General features: G+C 47.2%; 8 protein-coding genes across 8 annotated transcripts; 4 read left to right on the plus strand and 4 right to left on the minus strand.

The window, feature by feature from the left end:
• Positions 1–51: 51 nt before the first annotated feature.
• Positions 52–1,404, minus strand: SPPG_02722 (uncharacterized protein). The gene is made up of 2 exons (XM_016751007.1): positions 1,042–1,404; positions 52–975 (listed from the first exon to the last, which is right to left on the minus strand). Exons 1-2 carry the CDS (start codon positions 1,352–1,354, stop codon positions 182–184), a joined length of 1,107 nt encoding a protein of 368 aa, XP_016610280.1. The 5' UTR covers positions 1,355–1,404; the 3' UTR covers positions 52–181.
• A 405-nt stretch (positions 1,405–1,809) lies between these two features.
• SPPG_02723 (uncharacterized protein) lies at positions 1,810–2,809 on the plus strand. The gene has a single exon (XM_016751008.1). It carries the CDS (start codon positions 2,064–2,066, stop codon positions 2,727–2,729), a length of 666 nt encoding a protein of 221 aa, XP_016610281.1. The 5' UTR covers positions 1,810–2,063; the 3' UTR covers positions 2,730–2,809.
• A 106-nt stretch (positions 2,810–2,915) lies between these two features.
• Positions 2,916–5,775, plus strand: SPPG_02724 (uncharacterized protein). The gene is made up of 5 exons (XM_016751009.1): positions 2,916–4,105; positions 4,173–4,596; positions 4,670–4,778; positions 4,841–5,103; positions 5,182–5,775. The coding sequence occupies exons 1-5, from the start codon at positions 3,002–3,004 to the stop codon at positions 5,670–5,672; spliced, it is 2,391 nt and encodes a 796-aa protein (XP_016610282.1). The 5' UTR covers positions 2,916–3,001; the 3' UTR covers positions 5,673–5,775.
• Positions 5,692–6,745, minus strand: SPPG_02725 (NEDD8-conjugating protein UBC12). The gene is made up of 5 exons (XM_016751010.1): positions 6,522–6,745; positions 6,352–6,450; positions 6,196–6,284; positions 5,990–6,137; positions 5,692–5,928 (listed from the first exon to the last, which is right to left on the minus strand). Exons 1-5 carry the CDS (start codon positions 6,622–6,624, stop codon positions 5,819–5,821), a joined length of 549 nt encoding a protein of 182 aa, XP_016610283.1. The 5' UTR covers positions 6,625–6,745; the 3' UTR covers positions 5,692–5,818.
• A 559-nt stretch (positions 6,746–7,304) lies between these two features.
• Positions 7,305–8,258, plus strand: SPPG_02726 (uncharacterized protein). The gene is made up of 3 exons (XM_016751011.1): positions 7,305–7,860; positions 7,927–8,057; positions 8,120–8,258. Exons 1-3 carry the CDS (start codon positions 7,377–7,379, stop codon positions 8,168–8,170), a joined length of 666 nt encoding a protein of 221 aa, XP_016610284.1. The 5' UTR covers positions 7,305–7,376; the 3' UTR covers positions 8,171–8,258.
• SPPG_02727 (uncharacterized protein) lies at positions 8,154–11,402 on the minus strand. The gene is made up of 13 exons (XM_016751012.1): positions 11,149–11,402; positions 10,955–11,068; positions 10,774–10,894; positions 10,529–10,703; positions 10,373–10,465; positions 10,212–10,320; positions 9,911–10,146; positions 9,320–9,855; positions 9,105–9,258; positions 8,971–9,040; positions 8,739–8,902; positions 8,493–8,677; positions 8,154–8,426 (listed from the first exon to the last, which is right to left on the minus strand). The coding sequence occupies exons 1-13, from the start codon at positions 11,243–11,245 to the stop codon at positions 8,273–8,275; spliced, it is 2,208 nt and encodes a 735-aa protein (XP_016610285.1). The 5' UTR covers positions 11,246–11,402; the 3' UTR covers positions 8,154–8,272.
• A 124-nt stretch (positions 11,403–11,526) lies between these two features.
• On the plus strand, positions 11,527–14,545 carry SPPG_02728 (GTP-binding protein LepA). Its single transcript, XM_016751013.1, has 13 exons — positions 11,527–11,777; positions 11,863–11,918; positions 11,988–12,004; positions 12,077–12,121; positions 12,187–12,272; positions 12,344–12,459; positions 12,522–13,506; positions 13,572–13,705; positions 13,778–13,823; positions 13,877–13,992; positions 14,050–14,109; positions 14,177–14,213; positions 14,278–14,545. Exons 1-13 carry the CDS (start codon positions 11,544–11,546, stop codon positions 14,422–14,424), a joined length of 2,079 nt encoding a protein of 692 aa, XP_016610286.1. The 5' UTR covers positions 11,527–11,543; the 3' UTR covers positions 14,425–14,545.
• SPPG_02729 (uncharacterized protein) lies at positions 14,542–16,713 on the minus strand. The gene is made up of 5 exons (XM_016751014.1): positions 16,332–16,713; positions 16,163–16,265; positions 15,963–16,095; positions 15,567–15,897; positions 14,542–15,503 (listed from the first exon to the last, which is right to left on the minus strand). Exons 1-5 carry the CDS (start codon positions 16,529–16,531, stop codon positions 14,702–14,704), a joined length of 1,569 nt encoding a protein of 522 aa, XP_016610287.1. The 5' UTR covers positions 16,532–16,713; the 3' UTR covers positions 14,542–14,701.
• Positions 16,714–16,840: the final 127 nt, after the last annotated feature.

The raw sequence follows: 16,840 nt of genomic DNA on the forward strand, positions 1-16,840 counted from the left end.
CCCGGGTTCGATTTGGACTTGTTAAAAAAAAAGTGATTAACTGGGTAATCATCACATTCACAAGGTGCAACTTTATTATTTATTGAAGGTATAATAAGAAATAAGACAAATAGAGTACGGAGAAATCCGCGCTAAACCAAAACGACGACATAACTAGAAGAGGTATCAGAAAGTCTAGATTTTAGATCATTAGGATGGCAGCCATTGCCGCGAAAGCTACGCTCATGCCAAGCACTTGTTTGCCATTGCGCATGGCCGAATTGGACAAGAGCGCCGCATCACTTGTGTATGCGGAATCCACCGTGATTTCAGGATCCCAAGCGACCTTGCTGGCGTGCACATGGCTGTCATCCAAAGAGGTGACCTTGAAAACGATCAACTTGGCCGTCTCCATACCACCAGTTGGGTCCCCACCATGTCCATCGGAATCTTCGGGAGCTCTTGCAAACGAATCATTAGAAAGAGCCATGGTGAGTGGGGCAGCGACGACTGATCCAGGGAAGCGAGAATTGTTTTTGAACACATCCAGAGTAGAGTTCCAAGAGAACGCTCCTGTAGCACCAAGAGAGATTTGATCACCATCTTGCTGGCACTCTGATTTGGAGTAAATGACCTTGATGATGGCCAGCGTGGAATTTTGGTAAATGTACGGAAAGTTTTCAACTTCCAATCCGTATTTGACTTGGTTGGGACGCATTTGGGATTTTGTTCCAGGGACTGTCAAGTTATTGGCGGCAATAAATGTCGAAAGTGTCACCAATGCGCCGGAAGGATCCGAGTAAGTCGTGCTAATCTCATTGAGGGTCGCATTCTGACCGCTGGGTAGCGACACACTCTTCGTGCTACGTTCAAGAGGACTCCAGTGTTGCCCAGCGAGGTCAATAGCGGATTGACTGTGGCGCCAGGTGATAGTGTCATTGACTTCCACCACCCGAAGCAGCCCAACCATAAAGGTATATTTGAACTGTGAATCGCCTGATGAAATGCTGTGAGCACATGTCTCAATGAGCAAAAGACCATCATTAAGAAAAGACTTCTTACCATCAGTATCCTTGTCAAACATAAATGTACGGATGCGCGGGAACCCAGAGGTGGACATTGAGTACGAAAACGATTTGGTATTAGCAAGGTTGGACCGTACACTAAACTTTTTGGGAGTTTCCGTAAAGGTCAACGACCGTTTCGGATGCTTGTCATCCTCCTTGTCATCAGAATACTGTGTCCCGTTATGATATTGCGTCCCGTTGTTATTGGCGAGCTCAGTATTGTTGAATTGGTTCATAGGATTGGCGGGTCTTGCCAGAGCAGACCCCAAAAGAAGAGACAGGAGAGCTATGCGGCTGATGGCTACCATGTTGCTGTTGCGTACGAGGTATCAAGACAAAATGTGGAATGAGAATGAGAGTTGTGTGTTTGATATGGTGGGATATGTCACAAGTGCTAGCCATTTTATAAACCGCAAAAGACATCAATGAAGATTTCCAAATAAAATCTTGGTTTCTCGGCGCCAAGTTGAAAGGAAGGATATTTGGCAAAAAGAGACTTGCGTCTTGGCCAACAAACACAGACAGCTCTCGTTATGAAAGATATTCGAGACTCCTTTTTATTTGATAAAAGATTCCAAAATAGCGACCAAACATGTACTTGAGGGTACGAACTCTGCTGGGGGAGCCAAGAATAAACAAAAAAAAATCGGGCACTCAACCATGGACAAGAAAGTAAACAAAAACCTCCGCTCGGCTTACGAGATACATTCACGTGACCGTGGCTGAGTCAGAATGGGGTTGAAATCAAGTTGAACGCCGTTTCGCTTCCTTTTCCTTCGACCGGCGTGCCAGAAAACCCATTTTGCTTTTGGGGTTGGAAAAGAAATCCCGCACGGATCCCGCGCACATTCTTGTTTGTATTGGATGCAACGTAGACGATATCATCTGTCATCATTTGGACACCCGAGTATCTGAGCCGAGAGTGACAGCGATCATCCGTCTTTCAAGACCCGCAACACGAACAATTGTGACGTTCAAAGTCGACTGGAACAAGTTACACGCACCGTGGATTGAACAATGGCATCACAACCGCTATCCAAACGGACCGCACCTTTGGAGCTCCGTCACCTGTCCGCCACTAAACTCTTGGATCCTTCTGACCTGCGCATCTCGACCGACTTGGGAAATGAAGGCGATATGAGCGAGGAGAACATCCCCAATTACGACGGCGATTGGAATAATGAGCCTACTTCTGCAGAATACAAAAGGGAACGAGCTAATGGGCGGCCGCGCAGCTATCACAGTCCCATAAAACAGGATGACGCAGAAAATGAAGAAGGGGAAAACGTTCATCCGGAGACGATCGGAGAGCAAGAAAATGGCTCGACGGATGAGATCTCAGTCAACCAGTCGGTGCAAACCGCCGCAGCACGAGCTGCTGAACATTCTTCCCCAAAACTATCGTCTTCACCACCACCAAAATATCCTCCTGCTGAACCGCCAAATCCATATCGACCGCAAGTTGGCCCGGCAGTCTACAAGCAGCTGCAACTGGATGATGAACATGAAGATCACGATATAGTAATTCACCAAGAGTCTGACCTGGATATACATTCCCCAGGGGTAGACGAGCTGCATAGTTGGGGCAGACGAGGCGGACGAGACGCCCAGGAGGGCTGGCTCTATAGAAAATGGAAAGGAGTCCTAGAAATGATGTGCATGGCCGTCCCATGCGCACCATAATTATGTCTTGTGTTCTGGATATGGTTGCAAGGCCATTTTGTACCCTAGTTGTGATTTGTAAATATATGATCAAGAAATCATTTGATATCTAATTGCTGACTTTGAACCCTAAGGGTCTGCTTACGTAAGTGGACCTTGCTGATTGTCCGCCCTTCAAGCGCTTTTGACGATCGTTTGCGGGGAATTCTTTGACGGAGGTTTTGTGAGTCATTTGAGCTTAAAATACGCCGATTCCGACTAGATCTTGTTTGATATGTTTGTCCAAAGTCATCATGATAACTTCGGTCTCCCGAGACTCCCCATTCATTCATCCCGAATCTTACCTGTTAAAACACTACTCAAGGCCACCACCAGAGGTCATCAGAGAACAGATATACAAGGATCAGCATGCAAAAGAGGCACATGACGCTGGAAAAAAGTGGGCAACCTTTGCCCGAAATACCCGCTCAGCAGGGAGTGTGCCGTCTTGGTTGAAGCATCCACACAAAACTCACAAGCACGAACCTGACGAAGAAGATGCAGGAACTCATGTCACCAAACAGAAACGATTACAAAGTTGGAGTGCACATCCGGACGATGACAGTGTTATTGTGGATGCAGCCAAACTCTTCCATGTCACATCTCGATTTCTACAAAAGTATGAACCGACTAATGAAGAAACGAGGCCTGATGACTTGGATGAATTTAGCCAGACAGATGGGATCAACCTGTATGCCGGATGGGATAAAGACGATCCGGATGAGGTGGAGGATAGCAAAGTTGGTGCGTCAAAGCCCACATCAGCCCACTCTACAAAAGCAACGGGACAGCTGGTGAGAACCGAAAGTGGAAAGGAAGACCGAACAGACCAAGCTATCAGATTTGAGCCTCCACTCGCTGACCCTGACGCAGCACACGAAGCGTTCATGCGCTGCGTGAAATCATGTATCATACGAGGAAAAGATGCAGAAAGTGTGCGCAAGACACCAACCTCTTCTCGGCCGGTATCCGGAACACACCTCTCACGGCGCTCAAGCGTGTCCGAAAAGCTGGTTCGGAGCCGCACTATATCTGCATCAGCACCATCGATTTCAAGAACAGATCGAATCTCGGCGTTGGCGAGACCAAAATCAAGACTTGGCACTGGGGACATGTCAGTAGGTGCGATTGATTCCTCCGGTCGTGGGAGACAAGGACCAAAACCCACCAGCGCATCATCACCCTCACGTCCATTGTCAACAGCCACAACCACCCGATCGCCGTCCTCGCTTTCTGCAAGGAAACGATCTCCTACATTAACTCCCGAACAAGCAGAAATGGTCCACCGGTACACGTTAGCTTCCAAAGATAAAATAAACCCTCGACCTGCTACCTTGGCGGATTGGCACCGTGAGCAGGTAATGCCGTAATTTTTCAATATGCAAAGCCAAGTTAGTTTGATGCCAAGTTATATTTTGATTATAGGCAGCCAAGGGCGTGATATGGGATCCCTCAGCCTTCTCAGTTCAGCGCTTCATCCGAGATTTTATCAACATACAAAAAGCATCGGCAGAAGCCTTGCGCATGCGTAAGAATATACTCCAACCATCCGCAGCTTCCGCGAGACCATCTGTACATGTTGATCCTAACCACCGAAGAACGGCGTTACCAACGACATTTGACTCACGCCGTAGTGGCTTCAATAATCATGATCGGTCGGAACACCAAGCAGCTGTGTCCATTCTTCGAAAGTCCAGGTTCGAACGAACCGGAGACGACATCAAGCAATTATACAGATATATGCGGAGAATCAAAGCGTTCGCAAAGCTAAGCGACTTTATTTTGAATCAATTATGTGCTGTCGTACATTTCCAAGCGTTTGCCAAGGACAGAGCTGTCTTTAGACAAGGTGCGTGATCTGCGTGAGGAAAGTTCAGCTGGTTTAGCTCTCATTGGGCTTCATGTCGCTTTTGAACATACAGGTGAAATCGGAACGGCATGGTACATTATTCTAACTGGTAGTGTCGTGGTTCAAGTCTCTAGCACGTCCCGGATAGAGGATAGTGTGCCGGTGACCCGTTTATATGCAGGGTGAGTCTGGAGTGATAGGACCAGTTGCCTAGTCTAGTAGTTAACATCTACACACAAACCAGTGAAGGTTTTGGCGACGTGGCGTTAACAAATGACAGGCCCAGGGGTGCGACGATCATTACAGCAGAACCCTGCGAACTGATATATATTGAAAAAGAAGATTACAAAGCCTTTTCGTTCATACACGAGAAAGAAATCAAGGAGAAGATGATGTTTTTGCGTAAAGTTTCGTTATTCCGAGATTGGGCTGCTCCATCATTGAGATCTGTTGCGCAAATCATGAACTGGAGGAAACATTTGCCTGGATCCGTTATTTTACAAGAAGGTAAATGTCATGCATACAATCCTGTTTAAACCTTGTCCTCTTCTTTCAGTTTCCAACTGACACCATTTTACGGTTCAGGTGCTCCAGTGGATGAGTTTTTTATTATTCGCACCGGCAGCTGCACAGTCCATCGAAACCTTCCCGCCACCGACCTGGCTTCGTCTCACCCTCGTCCGCTTACGGTTCAGGTCGGAATTGTGCCGACATTATCCTACTTTGGGTCAGAGGGTGTCACACAAGACCTCTCCTCCCAGACGCCCGCCATTTCCCGCTACACTATCCGTGCCTCCCATGAGGGCATCGTGGAAACTGCTGTGATGACTATCTACGATGCACGAACAAACTTTCGGAGTGCGGTCGAAGATGTTCAATTCCCCGGTCACAATGACGACAGCGAACTGATAAGGTTGTACGAAGAGAAGATTGCAAAGAAGAAATGGGACAAGATGAGGAAGGGGATCGTGCGAGGTTTGATCAAAGAGTGGAGTGGGGACCCCACCGCCAGTAACGATTATTCAATCTTGAAGAATGAGCCAGGAGAGAAACGGGGAAAGACCTGGAGAGTCTAAAGATTTGCCTCTGGCGGTTCTTGGGGTTGAAGGTTGAACATAGAGAGCAGTGATAGTTGTATATACGGATGCATGTCGAAATACATAGGTTATGCCATGTGTATTAGGAGCTTCTAAGCATGTGATGTACATCGCAGCTTGTGATTTCATCGGGTAACATCTGCATAACTTACACCCTCCACACTTCCTCCCCGCATTGTCCTCGTTACATTCTGTTCAAATAGCCGTCGGTTTGATCGTAGCACCTCTGCCGCCTCTGCCGGATGGTATAACGATCAGCTTATGAGATGAGGAGCTATCCATCCATTCACTCCAACCTTTGTTGAGCGGGTCATCAGCATTCGGTTCCAAAAACAGGTACTGCAATCCCACCATCACTGCGCTGATGTTCAAAACCGGTTTCCAATCTTCTCGCAAAATGTTGAGACAAACATTTCCCTCCAGGTCAATATTTGGATGATATATCTGCCCGTAAAACATGGTCAGTATTACAGTGAATACCAATGACAGAATCGGATCGCACCTTTTGTGTGCATAGGACCTTTGGTGGCTCGTGTGGGTAGTTGGTGTTGACTTTGAAGGTGAATCGAAAGATACCGCCCTTGTAGAATCCTGTACTCATAATTCTACGTCAATATTTCCCGAATACTCAGATTCTCTCAAGAGACTAGATGCCCACCTTCGTCTGGTCGGATAGTTAGCTGAAAGTTGAACACATCGTTCGGATCTGGGAATGACATTGTCATTGTACTTGGCAGTTTGTCCAGTTCACCCAAGTCTACATATTTCAATTTAAGCACATCAGTATATTTATTCTTTGTAATACATAATAGCCAACTTGAATGTTACCCTTTTGCAATCGGATTTGGGCTGCAGTCGTCTTGGGTTTTTTGGGCCCACCTTCACCCCCACCCTCCGCCTTCTTTTTCTTTAAAGACATAATATTGAGCATGTTGGAAGCTTTGCGATGGGGTTATCAGGAGAGAGTTTGAAGCCAAAAAAATCTCGAGATTTTCAACGTTGGGCAGTCGACGTAATGGCCAAAGGTTAAGAAATTGGATGTGACTTTGTCCCAAAGACCAGCGTTTGGACCGCGCAAGGCCAATTATGACCCGTTTTGGAAAGAGATTGCATTCCAACCGATTTGCTTACGTTTGCGAGCGGACCTTCCTCGTTTTATCTCGTATTGTTTCTTGTTGCTTTCCAGGAATAGCGCACCAGGTGGAGATAGCAGATGCATAATGCTGTCTGCTATAATGTTATGATGTTAATTTGATTGGATATACTCTAGAATGGTGTGATGGTATTGAACAGGCGAGATGCCTGTATGAGGGGCACTCTAGATCTCCATCCTCGACCTTTGTGTCGATGCAAGTACAGGAAAAGCATTAGGTAACGAAGGTGTACAGAGAATACATATTCTACACCTATCTTGTTCTGCATCAACTGTGAAGGACATTTCCTCGAACAAAGTTCCACATGCATCTGCCTTTAACTATAATGTAACACATCCAAGTTTCTAGGTAGGAGGCAGCAATAGCTCCTTTTAATCGTCATTTCTGTTTTTACTGGCCCCAACCGTTCCTCCGCCACACCGTTCAGGAGAGGGACAAGGTGACCGAGCAGTCCTTGAAAAAAGTCATCAACTGACTCCCTCAAAAAAGCAAGCGACAAATCATATTCATCGTTTAAAAACCTTTCAATATGCCTGCTCCTCCCGTGCTAGCTAACCCGCAGCTCTCTGATCCCCAACCGCAACATTATAGTCAGCAACCGCACACTCCTACTCGCACCAACGTCCTTCAGCTTCCACAAATAACCAAAGAATTGGCTTCGCTGGAACGCTCCGTGGCGGAGGCCAAAGCGGCATCTCTAAAAGAAGAGCGGACGTTGGTGGACGCCCAACGTCTTGCTATCCAGGAAATAGAGCGTACTGCTCAGGAGGAGGAACAATTTCTAGAAGGTGTGGAACTGGAGCGAGGTGAAGAGGAGCAGGAAGTTTTATTGCACGGTGCAGTGGATGAGTTGATGCGGCATGGAGTGACCGACGTAGCCGGACGACTACCAATGGGATTAGGACAAATGAACCAGAACAAGGTGGACGACGCTGGTAAACAGGCATGGCAACAGCAAACGTCGCAGATGTACCGTACTTCTGGCCATCTCCCACAGCGCTTTGAAAAGCCTGGTAATGCATCAGTATATCATTCCACTTCATTCTCTTCAATACTGAACATTCTTCTCATCTTTGCAGCCCTCTGGCGATACGAAATACAACGGTCACATCCCCTGTATACCACGACAGCCGGCGATTACGGCAAATTTCATCCTACCGTTCATGAAATGCCGACAGCGTTTCATGGCCAATCATCGAAATTTTCAAAGGTACGTGCGGAGAATCATCACCCATTGGACATGCTGACTCAACCATATTTCTTGACCTCCAGCATTTAAATCAAGCAGGTCCTTACCGCAATTGCTCCCTCAACATCAAATAAACAAACATGTATTCGGCATTTAATAGAATAAAGAAAGAAAGACTTCACAGCTCAATACATACATAAAAGCTCGCTACTATTTACAAACTGTCCATGAGTGGCTCATTCCATTTTAAACCTTTTTCGGAAATATCTCTGCGACAAAATCGTGGTCGCTATTCCCAAGACAGTGAGTATGCAACCGATGCCCAGTTGCAGGGCCTCGTAATTTGTCGATGCTACTTTGAACAACCTCATACGGATGCCATTGGTGGCCCTAAATCAACACGGATCATTCGATTAGCAAGGAGAGCGTGCAACAACCTTTTCGCTTGGTACTTACGCAGTGCCAAACTTGCTTTGAGTCCATGACGGCTTTGTGGGATCCACTACTTCAAAAACAGCCTTCTGATAATTCTTCTCAATTCCCGTTCCATAAGCCCAATGAAACCGAGCAAACCCCTGTGTACATTTGCCCACCGACGTCCCATTTGCCAACTTGCTGTAGGACATACAGGCGTAATCGGTCTGTCGTAAGGTCGCGCTTAGACTCAAGCAAAAAAAAGCAGCGGCTTTCATCTTTACTTACTGGACATTGGTCGTCGCGAATACATGGGCTAGTCCTCTCAGTTGCTGTCAAATTTGTCATTATTCGATTGATTAAGAATGGCATCACGTTTGTGTCGTAGTTGAACGTTCCCGAGTATGCTGTATCGGTGAGCGGGGGGCCCAAGACCTCCAACGTGTCAATTACTAGAATAGAGTCCATTCAATTAGCTCCTTTGAACACGTCAATACCAGCAAAGGAGACGGAGCGTTACATTGCGGGTACAGTTCGGCGACCAACGAACACGTCAAGTTCCTCGTGAAACAGTTCATTAGTTCCGCAACCTTGATTGAAGGGTGCGTTGAGCTGAGCACTCAAGCATAATAAAGCATGCATAGAGATGCCTACCAGCGTGCAGTTTGCAGACACAATCAGCGGTACTGTGGTATTACCGCTAGCGGAAGCGAAAACTGATCGGGCGGTCTTGTTCGCAAGAGCACACATGAGTGCGACATTGTCGGCATCCCATAAGGATCCATCGTCAAATTCCGAATTATAGTATCTATTGCAACAATTGGTAAATTTTGAAGCTGAAAGTGAAAAGTCGGGAGGGGAGTACAAACCTATTCGAATATCTGTCACGAAAATCTCCAAAAACAACAGCAGGTATATTCTTTTTTGCCAAGAACGCCATTGCACTTGATGGGGGTAATCTGAAATTCACCCCATCACCTGCTGCGGGTACCGTATTGACATTCAGCGGCGACGATCCATTGAACCCCGGAGCAGCAGTGGTGCCAGCAAACATGTTCATTAATGCTGTCGTCTGAGGATTCACTTCGTCGACATGCATGAATATGGTTGGGTTCGGAGGTAGATTGGGAACATCGATTCCGCCTACGGAATCGAATTCGATGATAGATTCGATGTTGTTAAATTGAATGGAGGTGAAATCCAGATCGTAAAAGCACGGGTTGGTGCAGTTAGCCAAAGCGAGCGGACAAGAAGGAGTGGCCGTCTCGCCTCGCTCCTTGCAGACAAGCGGTCTTGTGATGTCCTGAACAAAGCGCTGTGACCCCGCAAAACCCCAAGTCTCGGCATCGAAAAAAGTAAACAAGATATGCTTCGCCAAAGGTACGGCCTCAGGGGACTTGAAATACTATGGCGCCCATGTCAACAAGGACGTCTCTATGCGCTCGAAAGAGTGTCCTTACCTGGCTCAATGCATCCGCCGTCGCCAGCGCTGTTACTAATCCAGTCTTTGGTGACCTGGCCCCAATCGCCATGGTAGGCAATTTTGAACCAATTCCAAAGTCAGAAATAAACGATTTGCTATCTATTTTTGCGGATACCACTATGAGTGGCTTATTATCATTCAAGGTATTATTGCTGTCAAGGACCTTCGAGAAAGTGGACCACACTGACAAACCACCGATGGGATCGCACCAACCTAGGAAGTCGGGGGAAGAATTCATATCCGCCCCACCGTATTCAAATACCCTACCAACTACATACCTCTTTGAAGGCAGACAGCAGAGTTCCCAGCGGCCCACATAAAAGCGTCAAACTCGACAGCATAAAGCGGATAAGAGACATAGCCGCCCCGGGCATTTGCCTCTACAGCCTACACATGGATGAGATGCATGATCGCCACAAAGCAAGCTGCCAAGAATTACCTCTTTCAGTGGGGTAATACTACGCAAATTTGATCCATCCTGCGAAATTCCAAAAATTGGAAAGTCAAAATCTTGGAACGAGAGCGAGTTTCCCTAATAGTTCACAGGCCAATTAGCGTCTAACATCTTTTAACGTTCAAGAAACCATAGCCATACATCTGGGTTCCACTGGTGCCAGGAACTAGGAGGTTGATTTGAATAGAGTCCGAACTGGCAATTGGGGCATGTTGAGTCACTGGACCAAGTAGCTGGGTCAGGATACCCAAATCCGTCTTTGACCAGGATAATTCCAGCCATCTTTTTTGAATTTCGTAATTTAGCTACGTTGGACCTGTTCAGGAAAATGGAGCCGTTTAATTTGCTATTTCACGGTGGGTGTAAGGCACTACCAACACACGCACGGCGTAAATACGAGATATGGCATGACAATGGCGTAATCCCTCGATGGAGCATCCTTGATGAAGGCGTCGAGATCGTTGTTGTTATTAATCTGATACAAGATTCCAGTGGTGCCTTTCTTCGCTATAGGATCGTGAGTCGACCGTCGCTCTGCCAGTCAACGCTCCCTGCCGTGATACTTACTCTGGCAACCGACAGTCCCGCTGGCATGCAAGAGTCTGAGACAGCTACTGACGGGTACACCTTGGTACATTGCGTCCGCAAGATGGGCATTCTGGGCCGCAACTGAACAGGTTCCTGCGAGATATACCGACGGTTCATGTTTAAAATGACATGAAATAGGTTGGCCTTCCCATCCCAACGGCTCCCAACCTTACCAACAAGTGTCAAAGCCAGTACCAGTGCAGCTAGGAGAGACCGACCGTCCAAAAGACGGAATTTGGCGGGTCGTCGCCCGCTTGTTCTCCCATGCATTATCTTGGGTGCATGTAGGAGCAAACTTGAGAATATCGGCAAACCACCACCCACCACAAGAAAGGCACACGATATTGTTGCACCTCAGTATTTCAATGTCAAGACTTTTATCGGAATGCAAGATGACTTTGGCGGCTGTTGAAGGGATCTGAGGACCTTGCACATTGCGGCTTACTCGATTTCGAACATTCGCTTTGGATATATATGGTTAAATTACAGTCGTCATGGTTGCTGACCAGATCTCCGCGCCAGTTGCCAGTTTATAGTGTTTGCGAAATTTCAAAGTTTTTGAGGAAGGATGGCCTTAGTGGCTAGGTGCAATTGGTTTGTTGGTCGCGGGAGCGAGTTGTCGGGGGTGATAGGACCTCTGTTTGTGCGATTGGGACAGCATGGAAGAAGGTCTGATACCGGCAAGGTGACGAGGTCGCCAATTGCACGCCATGTGGCAAGTGGAAGAGCAACGCTATGTCGTCAGTGTTCAAGAAAGTGGGGCTCCATAGAGCTCAATTCTCAAAGGCGCCCCTACTCCTCGGTATGTGTGGACATCTATCACATCCGCTACTATGCTTGTAAACACGCTCAATATCGTTGTATATGTGCTTTTTGATATGCTACAGAAAGCAAATGTACTAGACTTGTCAGAGTTCCCACCAGAAAAAGTGCGCAACTTTAGGTTAGTTGTCCCATGCAAAACGATTCTCATAAGAACATATTTGAGCCAACACTTTTGAAACTGTTGCAGCATCATAGCACATATTGGTAACTAGTTTACTTGCATGCACATGGACGTGCGGTTTGTAAGACTCAGCCTCTCGCTTTCTTCTTGGAAAGACCATGGAAAGAGTACGCTGGCGGATCGACTACTAGAGAAAACCGGTAAAGGGGATTTGAGAAAGACGAGTAGCGCCTTTTGTTTGAAGCTCATTTCGTGCTACATGTAGGAACGATATCAAAGGATGCTCTCAACAAGCAGTTTCTGGATAAACTCAAAGTTGAGCGGGAGCGTGGAATTACCGTAAAAGCTCAGGTCCGTGGGATATCAAAAACGATGACTATTATCAAAGCCAGCTCGTCATGACTCTGAACCTGGAAATGCAGACAGCATCCATGTTTTATACCCATAATGGAGAGAAGTACCTTCTTAATCTCATCGACACGCCAGGGCATGTCGATTTCAGCTATGAGGTTTCGCGATCCCTGGCGGCATGTCAAGGGTAACGTCCACTCCGCTGTACCATTGCTTCACATCACCGCATGTATCACTAATGTCATTTAGGACTCTACTGCTAGTTGACGCATGCCAGGGTATCCAAGCCCAAACTGTCGCCAATTTCTTTCTCGCCTTTGGAGAAGACTTATTCATCGTCCCCGTCATTAACAAAGTCGACCTGCCTTCCGCCGATCCCGAAAAAGTATCGCGCCAAATAGAAGCCGCTTTCGAATTGGATACAACCAACATTTTGTCCATATCAGCCAAAACCGGTCTTGGTGTTGAAAAAGTCTTGGTTGACATTGTTAATCAAATACCCCCGCCCGTGGGTGACCGCTCCGCACCCTTCCGTGCACTCCTTTTCGATAATTGGTATGACCAGTATGTTGGGGTTGTCTGCTTGATTGCGGTTCGCGACGGCACATTGAAAAAGGGAGACAAGCTTGTATCAGCACATACTGGCAACACGTACGACGTCACAGATCTTGGAATCATGTACCCCGAACAACAAACTACCACATCCCTCCATGCGGGACATGTAGGGTACGTCATTCTGGGTATGAAAACCACCCGTGATGCGCAGATTGGAGATACATTCTACAAGGAAGGTTCACCGGTTAAAGCCTTTCCTGGGTTCCAACCAGCAAAGAGCATGGTGTTTGCGGGATTGTACCCTATGGACGCGGCAGATTACACTAAACTCCAAGAAGCGCTAGATCGCCTGACACTGAACGATGCAAGCGTCAGTGTAGCGCGTGAATCAAGTTCCGCATTGGGACAAGGGTTTCGTCTTGGTTTCCTGGGCACATTACATATGGATGTCTTTCGAGAGCGATTGGAGGAAGAGTACGAGGCGACGGTCATTAACACGTCGCCGACTGTGCCCTATATTGTACGATACACGAATGGACAAGAAAAGGTCGTACGCAATCCGGCAGAGTTTCCCGAACTTGACGAACATCCAAAAATTGCTGCCTTTTTGGAACCGATGGTTGCAGGGACCCTTATCTTCCCGTCACAGTACCTAGGAACCATGATGGATTTGTGTGGGGTATGCAAAATGTCTACTTTGATTCATCTCCTCGAGTTCTAGCTGACGTGAATTCTGCCAAATAGTCCCATAGAGGTGAACAACAGGATTACACTTATATTGACGACAATCGCGTAATGATGAGATATAAACTCCCCATGTCGGAAATCCTTACTGATTTCTACGATCAGCTCAAATCTCGAACGTCAGGATACGCTAGGTAACATTTTTTTTTCCAAACCAACCCATTGCATTCCATATTCCCAAAATTTCGCTAACGGTTGCTATGAAGTTTCGATTACGAAGAAATCGGATTCGAAGCATCTGATTTGGTCAAGGTAACGCTTCACATATTACAATCCTCTATCGAACGGTGCTAATGATCCCATAGGTAAACATTCTCCTCAACTCTAAACCCGTCGATGCACTTGCGACTATCGTACATCGATCCCATGCCGAACGTGTCGCAAAAGAATGGGCCAAGCGTCTCAAAAATGTCATGAGCAAGTGAGTCATCTTTTTGAGATGCTTGTGCAATTCGGATACTAATGTCGTGGGTTTTAGACAATTGTTTGAAATCATTATTCAAGCTTCTGTTAATAATCGGATCGTGTGCCGAGAATCGTAAGTTGCGAATGAAATTGCTTGGGTTAATCAAATTGATAAACTCTAGTTGCTTTTGAAACAATAGTATTAGCGCCGTCCGCAAAGATGTCACAGCTAAATGCGTAAGTTTCTTTTTTGCTTTGCTATTACGCCACCTCGATGTTTGATCTAACAGGCAAATTCTAGTACGGAGGAGATATTACGCGTAAAATGAAGCTCCTAGAACGTCAAAAGGCGGGTAAAAAGCGGTTGAAAACAGTAGCAGGGGGAGTGCAGCTCCCCCAAGAGGCCTTCTTAACGTTGATGAAGGGATCAAGTGGGAAACAAAAGTGAAAGGCTACAGTAGATGGCGAGGCATAACATGTATTTATCTTCTTTTTTTTTTCTTTGTGTATATCGGCATAGTTATTTATCTGTGACGGAAATCTTGATTCATAGAAAACATACAAGTCGTTTCAAAGGGTTCTTTTCTTTTATAAACTTGTCAAAATGTAAAAAGTTGCTATGTAAAAAAGTAAAAGGAACATCCCCTTCCCGCGGGAACCTTACACCTATCTACAGACCACCCAACAAAGTTGTACATGCCTGTCCAGTTAAGTGTACATGTCCATTAATCCTCCCGTTCGTTCTTGTCAGCCAGGGTGGCAGTAGAATCCCCCCTCCCTACATGAACCGTCTCAACATCTGGTGCTGGGTGGTGGACTACCCGCAAAGGCCACCCAAGCACCTTCCTAACAGCCAATTCCACAAACACGGCAAGAGCGACACCAACCATCGAAGCCACCAACGCAATGATAAAAGGCGGCCAGTCATAGACCAAATAAAAGTATTGCCGGACACCGTCGGCAAAGTTGCCCATTTTTATCGCCCCATACGTCGCGACGGAAAAGAACGAAAAGATGCATCCAAACAAGACCGACCGACCATGGACGTATCCTTCCAACGGTCGGACAAGCCCCAATAGCAACGGTAACGTCGATGTGGACGTGACCATATTCGTAATCAAATACAATTGATTGATGTTATATCCTTGCAAGGCCACGACAACGATCGGGATATTGATGAGGACCACCGAAGACCGGGCAGCCCATAATGGAAAGCGGGGGAGACCGAGTGTCATGGCAAGGGAAACGACGGTATCCGTTAACGCATTCTGGAACGAATCAACGGCGGATTCGTTCATTGTTACAGCAATCAGGACAACAAGGATCACAATCCATGTATCGTTGGTAGTTCCGCCCTTTGTGATCAAATCAAAGAACGCGAGATTGGAGTCGGCACCAATGTATCCAACCCATCCGGCCAGGAACCCGCCAAAGCCAAAGAGGAAAGCGACTGTGGTGGCCATGCAGGCTCCAATCGCCGCGCCGCGGCGGAGTGTACGTGCATCAGCGGAAGCCCACACGCGTTGCCTGCAGTTAACTGGAGCTTAGAATATATAAACGGATCCGAGATAAACGCACGCAAAACACTACCAAACAGCATCCGAATAAAAGGTCGCTGCCGTCAAGGACACACCCATTGTCACAATCGACGACCAACCCGCATAGTTTGCATCCAAGTTTGGCGGCAACGGAGGGCGAGGGTCCGGTAACCGAAACGTCACAGCAATGTACACCATCGTAACACTCAACAGCAAAAGCGAAAACATGCCCTGGAATTGGTCCGTGACAATCGATACGTACAGACCACCTGCTGCTGTGTACAACATGGTCACGACTCCGACAATGATGATGGGAATGAGACGGTTCAGGCCGAGGACCGAGGCAAAGAGGGCGCCTACGGCTGTATATTCAGCGGTGAGATCTGTGATGCAAACAAGAAATTGTTAGGCCCAGGTTAGACCTTGCTGTACCGCCTAGCTGACTCACTAATGGCCATGTTGAGGAGCACGACGAGGGTGACATATATCTGCGTAGTGCGACCAAACCGGCGTCTAGCAAAATCTCCCCATGACATGATCTGGGGGTGCCTATCCCGAATATGTTGTCCAACATGCGCAACCTGTACGACGAGTTTCAATCAGATTTACACAAAAAGTCATAGTTGCCAAAATAAATGGCTTACGAACCAGGACAAGCGGAACACCAATCGCGACGGCATAGCAAATCAATCCAATGTACCCAGCACCATATGTTGGATCCGCCGTATAAGCCGGTAACGAAAATACCACCCTATCCACAGACACATTAGTACACGCACGCACATCAAAATCAATCCCTTTCAACAACAACACATACCAAGACCCAGTCGCACTCGCAAAAAAACTCCAAGCAATACGACCCGTCGACACAGACTTTCGCGCAGTCAAGAAAAACTCTGTATCCTCTTTTTTACCCTTTTTCGATCGCCATCGCGCAATTCCCAAAGCCAGACATGCGAAAAAGAGGACGCATATGATAGAGAGTGGGAGGGCGACGTTTTGGAGTGTGGACCCCATGGCGGGCGGGGAGTGTAGATGTTCGAGCAGGCGACCGTCGTTAAACCCGTACTCGTCGTCGTCGTCGTCTCGTTGTTTGTTGGCGGCGGCAGCGGCGGCGGGTGTCCCGCGGGAAATCGGCGAGTCGTCGTTCCCCTTTTTATGCTTCCCCCTACCCGCCCTCTCCAAAAAAAAAAAAAAAGCAGAGCCGATGGGCGTTCACCTCCGATGCCTACTAAGCCTCCCATGGGAGACGCCCATGTTTTTATTCGTGGGAGGGCGTTCTCATGTGAGTCCACGACTTTCTTTCAATCGAACCAAGAATCGAAC

Source organism: Spizellomyces punctatus (genome assembly GCF_000182565.1).
Source record: "Spizellomyces punctatus DAOM BR117 chromosome Unknown supercont1.4, whole genome shotgun sequence".
NCBI classification, from domain to species: domain Eukaryota; kingdom Fungi; phylum Chytridiomycota; class Chytridiomycetes; order Spizellomycetales; family Spizellomycetaceae; genus Spizellomyces; species Spizellomyces punctatus.